The following is a 7054-nucleotide window of genomic DNA, read 5'->3' on the forward strand; positions in this document are numbered from 1 at the left end:
AGACAGGCAGGCAGGCAGGCAGGCAGGCAGGCCACTGGAGCAATAGCTAAGAGCTTACATCTGTCGGATCCACAGGCAAGAAGCAGAAAGAGAAAGAGCAAGGCTCAAAGCCCACCCCTCAGCAACACACCTCTACCAAGGCCACGCCTCCTAATCCTTTCTAAACAGATCCTCTCACTGAGGATCAAACATTCAAGTGTACGAGCTGATGAAGACCATCTCATTCAAACTGTCTCAGCAAGGCAATGCAGTTCACTTCTGATGGTTGCTCTTCTGTGGATTTTCTCTGGGAGAGAGGTGTTTGTGGTGGGCCTGGAGCTGATGTGGCTGTTAATCTGTTACAAAGTGTTGACAGTCATATGGCTGAACCCCCCAGTATGGTGTCTCGGTATTGTTTTCTGAGTTGTAACCTTCTAAATTTTTTCAGAAACAATGTAAAGCTAGACTTTATTAAGTGATATTAATAAACTAGAAGACTTTTTTAGCATAACAATTTTAGTATGACAAGAGGTCTTTTAAAATAATTATGATTGTGGCAGATATGAAGGAAACCATTATATTACACAGGAACGTTTTGGTTTCCAGTTTATGTGCATGTTACATAGTTTGGACAAAAAATAGGTGAGCATTGATCCATGTGGAATATAGATATTTTGTTATCCACAAGTCATTTTTCAAATGATTTATGGATCCACTATATTTATTCATTGTTTAAGAAGGAATTATGCATTTTCTTTAGAAAATGATTGTCTTTGTTTTGAAATACTTTCATGTGTGTATATTGTGTATATGTATCTATTTCCTGAGTATGCACACATGAGTGCAGGTGCCCATAGAGGCCACTAGAGAATCCATGGTTCCCCCAAAGCTTGAGTCACAAATGAGTCTGAGTCCATGTAGGTGCTGGGAGACAAACTCAGATCCATGTCAAGGACTCTTAGCTGTTGAGCCATATCTCACCCCTCTGTGTTCTACTCTATAGTTCTGATTTTCAGAATCTCTTTTCACAAAAGAGGAATGTCTGTTCCTATTTCAGACATGAGACAATAAGAGAGCAAGCAATTAGGGCTACACTTTCAAAATGCTCATAGGAAAGTAACACAGTGACATTGTAAATTAGCATGTGGTTGGTTTTCTTATATAGAAAAGTTCAGTTTGTTATTTTTGAGGAAGGGAGTCAAATTAGTTTGTTTTTTTTTTTTTTAAATCAGTACTTTATTTTAAAAAGTAGTTTAAAATTGGCAGCTAAAGTAAACTTCGGTATCAAGACAAGGTTACATCTACTGAAGGTACCTGACTAGAAGGTACAGGGTTCCTCATCTCTCACACAAGGTCTGCCACCATCACTGTGTGTCCTAGTGGGATTCTGTTGCTATGATTAATGACGTGACCAAAGACAACTTAGTGAGGGAAAGTGATTATTTAGTTTATACATCCAGGTATCAGTTCACTACTGGGGAAAGTTGGGGAAGGAACTCAATCAGAGGCTATGAAGGAGCACTGCCTACTAGCTTGCTTCCCATAGCTTGCTATGCGCTTTCTCATAGAGCCCAGGCCCACCTACCTAGGAACAGTACCACCCACAGTGGGGTGAGCCCTACTACCTCAATCACCTATCAAAAAATACCCCTCAGACTTGCCTTACAGTTCAACCTGATTGATGCAAGTCTTCAGTTAAAGTTCCCTCTTCCCAGGTGACTCTAGATTTGTGTCAAGTTAATGACTAATACTAACCATGACACCATGTCACCCTGAAGTGGTATACTTATGGTTACTGAATTGAATGAATTGAGACCTTATGGTTACTGACTCATACTATAGTTAGGGCCCCTGGAAGGACACTCTATAGGCGTACGTGAACTGACATTTGTCCACAATTTGTCCTGTGATACGAAATTATTTCATTGTTCTAGAAGTCCCTTGTGCCCTATGGTCTCTTGCTTTCCCGAATCCTAGATGAGCACTCATGTGTTTATTTCCCTAGTTCTATCTTGACTCAAAGGTCACAGAGTTGGAGTGTTACAGCAGTGGTTTTTCCAGGGCCGCTTCTTTCACCTGGGCAACGCATGCGGATCTCTACCTGTCTGTTCAGCTTAGCTGCTCATTTCTTCTCAGAGTCAGCTGGTACCCCATTGTTTGCCTACAGTTCTGAAGTTTATCTTCTACTGAGGGGCAGCTTGGTTGCATTCCCATTTTTAATAATCCTGAGCAAAACTTACAAATGGCCATAGGCTTTTGTGAGGATGCTACTTTCCAATTTGTCTGGGAGAACCAATGAATATCATTCCTGGTTCAGGGGATGACCTCCAGCATGTGATCCTCCTGCCTTAGTCTAGCAAGTGCTGGAGTTACAGGCATTCAGTATCACATGCCACATGGAATCCTTGCCCCGACAGGCTGGGGTCATGGGGCAGGGGTGGATTTCTGGATATGAGAAACACGTGCACCAACTTATATATGTATTCAAAACTGAAAAGTTGAGGAAGTAGTCTGCTGGTCATCTAAGTTTCATGATGAAACCCAAACAAATAAAATGGGAAACTGAGGACAGCACATCCCTTCATCTCTCGGTTTCCTGGTCTGTGGATGTTGATGTGCTGTGTATCAGCTTACCTAAAACTTATGCACATAAAACCTCTTAGCACAAACATTTTTAAATTAGAATATTCAAATCTATTATTATTATTATTATTATTATTATTATTATTATTAATTATTCCTTGGAGTTTATAGTTGTTAAAAAAAATACCTCACTTTCAACATTTTCAGATTTCAGCTAAAGAACTTCTTTTTGGTCATTCGGCTTCGGTGACATGTTTGGCAAGAGCGAGAGACTTCTCCAAACAGCCTTATGTTGTGAGTGCTGCTGAGAACGGGTGAGTGACGGGTGTCCACATTTACCTCCGTCTCCATTATCTTCCTTTGTGAAACTGAAAAGGAGTAGAGGGGAGATGTACCTGTGACTAAAGTGCTTGCACACAAATGTGAATTCCCGTGTTAGAATCCCAACAACCATGATAAAAGCTATAACCCCACAGCTGAGGATTGGATATTGTAGCAGGAGATCTGGAGGCTGCTGTCTGGCCAGTCTAGCCAAATTGATGAGCCCCAGATGTCATGGGAGACCAGGAGAGTGCAATCTAGACAAACACCCAGTGTTGACCTCTGGCCTCCAACCACTTCATGCCTGGTGTGGTATCGAACACCTGTAACTCTAGCACTCAGTAGGCTAAGGCAAGAGGATCACATGTTAAAGGTCATCCTTAGCCCAGGAAATGATATTTCTTGCTACTCTCCCACAGGAATTGAAAAGTAGCAGCCACACCAAACCTACACATAGCTGTACACCCACTCTCCATGTTCAACCACGTATGTGCGTGCACACACAAACACAGAGACATTCACGATAAAGTGGAGCATGACTGAGGAAAACAGCCAGTGTGAACCTCTGTCCTCTGCACATGCAAAAGGAAAGCACACAGTAGGATAGTTGGACTGACTTTTGGAAAAATGCTAATCTCTATTGTGTGATTATGTGAAAAAAATGATCAAAGAAAACATAAAAGAAAATGAGATTGGGAAAGATGGTTGTAAAAATAATAGGTTAGGTAAATGATATTTTAAAAGAAAATGGTTGAGAAAGACTTACCAGGCATGTACTAACCAAATGAGGTTGATATGGTAATATTAAAAATTTATATTAATAAACTTACATAGTTAATGCAACATGATAAATTAAAATTTTAGAACACAAAGCCTTGGTATTGGTAGAGAGGATTTCCATATGTTATGAGACGTTTTGGTCACCAGTGGATGAGTGGTAGGTAAGTGTACCAACTCAGAACGGAGATGCTGCCAGGATGAGGGGCCTTAACACTGAGCCATCTCCGAGTTACCTGCCAAGGCTCAGTGTCTGGGCCTTAATCCTGCAGATATGAGTACATAGGGGAGACCTTGGGCCAAGTAAGTTGTGTTTCTAGCACAGTCTTTGGCTATCCTTCCATCCCTACATCCTAGAGACTGTATTTAAATCCTCCTGTGCCCACTTGTAGACAGCTGGGGAAGTATGAGACAGATGCTAGGGTGGGAATCTTATATTCAGATAGACCAGTCATTGACAGAGAACCAACAAAGGAAGAAGGAGTTGGCCAAGGCTTGTGAACTCCCAGATCGATCTCTCTCTCTCTCTCTCTCTCTCTCTCTCTCTCTCTCTCTCTCTCTCTCTCTCTCACACACACACACACACACACACACACCTGTAGGGGTTGGGTATGGGAATCTTGAGCTCTGATGAGAAATCTTAGCTTACCAAGCACAGAGACAGCAATAAAGAATTAGGGGTAGATATCTCTCAGGGGGAATAGGAAATAAGAAAAGAGAGTCCAGATGTGGGGCTCAAGAGAGCATGGCGGTGAAGAATGCTTACTGCTCTTCCAGAGGACTCCCTTCAGATTCCAGCACCCACATGAAGGTTCACGACTACCTGTAACTCTGACTCCGGAGGACCAGGTACCCTCCTCAGGGCTCTATGGACATTGCACTCATATGCACATATACATTGTTGCCCCCACATAAACATAGATAAAAATAAAATAGATCTTTTAAAACTGATTATTAGAGATACCAGCTTAAAAATAAACTAACCTCAAAACATACCAGCTTACCAAGAGCTTAAAAAAAAAAATGGTAGAAACTAATAACAGCCGTGGGGTGAGAATTGCTGGAGTATTCTAAATACTTTGGGGTCTTTGTTGATAGGAGGAAGGACCAGAAATTACAGTGCTAAACTACATTACTGTGTTATTTTGTGCCATTGGCTACTTAGAATTCTGTTTTTTTTTTTTTTTTTTAAAAAACTTTGATTTCTATATCCTTCATTTCCCCTCTAGATATGTTAGTAGTGGTTTTATTTCTGGGATATATATTTTTTAATGTCTATCTTTCCTTTCTTCTTATTTTTTTCTGCATGCACACATGTGTTGTGGACATGCAAAGTTTTGCCTCCTGTTTTGTAAAATTACATGCCTTTTCAGGTTGCCTTGAAAACCCTTTGGGATGCAGTTAGTTAAACAAAGGGAAGGTCTATGAATATGAATACTTTCTTCTGATTGTAAAGCACACCTGGGTACCTTGCCTTTATGGCATTTTGGAATGAGCATCCTTTGTTGTGGAGATCTGTGCAACACAAGGTGACTGTGGCACTTCTGCTCTCTGGCCACTAGATGTCAGCAGTGTGTTCCTAGTGGCAATGAGGTTGTTCCTGGAAAGTGGTTGATAGTGGGGAACCAAAACACTCAGGTTTAAGAATGACTGGTTTAGAATATTGACTCTGAGTGCTCTGTTATCAAAACAACCCCCTGGAAATCATCAAATGTATGCAATACTTAATAGCATTAATCTGTTTTGTTTTGTTTTGTTTTGTTTTGTTTACCTCAAATATTACCAGTAATTATCTGTTATCTTGGACCTCCTCTCAGTCTAAAGATATTGTTCAACATTTGTTCCTGGTTCTTTCATTTCTGTATCTTATCTTTAAAATGATTTTTATATTGTTTCATGTTTCCTAAGTGATACAAAACATCTGCAAGTTCATGGGGAGATTTGGCTTTAGTGGTGTGCTTTTTATAAAATATGACACTTTTTCTGGGTCTGGAGAGATGCTCTGCAGCATTTCCCACAACACTCACAAAGCTTGTTTTTCTTCTCTAACACACACACACACACACACACACACACACACACACACACACACACCTTCTATATTGAAGTGTCTAAAACCAAAGACTGTTATGCTATTACACAACACTGATTTGGCTGCCTTGGTTTACTGAACAGAAATCCTCTAGGTTTAAATTACCTGGTGCATTTCACAGCTTCACTGTACAGATGGTGTCCATATCTTCATAACATGGATTAAAACAAGAAGTCCTAAAACAAATAATGAGGCCTTCTTCAAATATCAAGTTAAGGCTTGTTTATTTCAGGATTTTAAATCACGAGGGGAAAAAACATCAAAGAAAGAAACTGGATCAGTGGTGAACCAAATGAGGCCTCTTGGTGGTGCTGTTTGTTTTCATGAGAGAGGGGAGAGAGAGAGAGAGAGAGAGAGAGAGAGAGAGAGAGAGAGAGAGAGAGAGAGAGAGAGAGCGCAGAGAGACAGAGGAGAGATCCTGCAAACAGATGTGATGTGTGTCCTCCTCAGAATATGTAGTTTAAGCTCAATGAAGTAAACTGTTTTTGAATGATGCTATTTCCATGGAAAGTCCTGGAGAGACCATAGTCCTGTCCCTCTTGAAGGCAACAATGGCTGAGTCCCCACATTGTTCTGAGCCAGGATGGCCCTAAAACAAAGTTTGCAGACTGGAGGCAGGGTGTCATTACCCACACAAAATGATACAGCGACGGTGTGTCAACCTTGCTAATGACCGCAGCATCTTCCTGCCCAGTAATCTGTAACAAAAAGCTGCACGAGTGGTCAGGTTGCGCCTAAATGCATCACTAAAGAAAAACTTGGAGGCACAAAAATTATTCCAGCCAATTGTGTGGAAATGGAAGAGAATAATGTGGAGTGTTCTGTTCCAGGGAGATGTGTATGTGGAATGTGAGCAGCGGCCAGTGTGTGGAGAAGACGACCCTTCCTTACAGGCATACTGCCATCTGCGTAAGTGTGTACCCCTCAGGACACGTGAGATGCCCAAACAGTAACTACATATTGTATTTTCTATCTATCTGAGCACTTAGTATCTTTGAAGAATATTCTTTTCTTGCATTTTTTTTTTCTCCATGGTGAGAAAAATATCCCCAGTAATTGTCTGTTATCTTGGTCCTCCTCTCAGTCTAAAGACATTGTTCCACAGCATTTGTTCCTGGTTATTTCGTTTCTGATTCTTATCTTTAAAAAAAAAAACAAGCCGGGCCTGGTGGCGCAGGCCTTTAATCCCAGCACTCAGGAGGCAGAGGCAGGCAGAATTCTGAGTTCGAGGCTAGCCTGGTCTACCAAGTGAGTTCCAGGACAGCCAGAAAGAGAAACCCTGTCTCGAAAAACCAAAAAAAA

At 41.1% G+C, this 7054-nt stretch overlaps 1 protein-coding gene across 3 annotated transcripts in view; it reads left to right on the forward strand.

The window, feature by feature from the left end:
• Positions 1-7054, forward strand: part of Wdr72 (WD repeat domain 72) — a 172301-nt gene that overhangs the window by 24189 nt on the left and 141058 nt on the right. For all 3 annotated transcript variants that reach the window (XM_021207686.1, XM_029543846.1, XM_029543845.1), the window contains exons 3-4: positions 2770-2876; positions 6583-6661. In XM_021207686.1, coding sequence (XP_021063345.1) covers positions 2770-2876; positions 6583-6661 — 186 coding nt within the window. The remainder of the gene's footprint in view (positions 1-2769; positions 2877-6582; positions 6662-7054) is intronic.

This window comes from Mus pahari, chromosome 10 (assembly GCF_900095145.1).
Source record: "Mus pahari chromosome 10, PAHARI_EIJ_v1.1, whole genome shotgun sequence".
In the NCBI taxonomy this organism is placed as follows: Eukaryota; Metazoa; Chordata; class Mammalia; order Rodentia; family Muridae; genus Mus; species Mus pahari.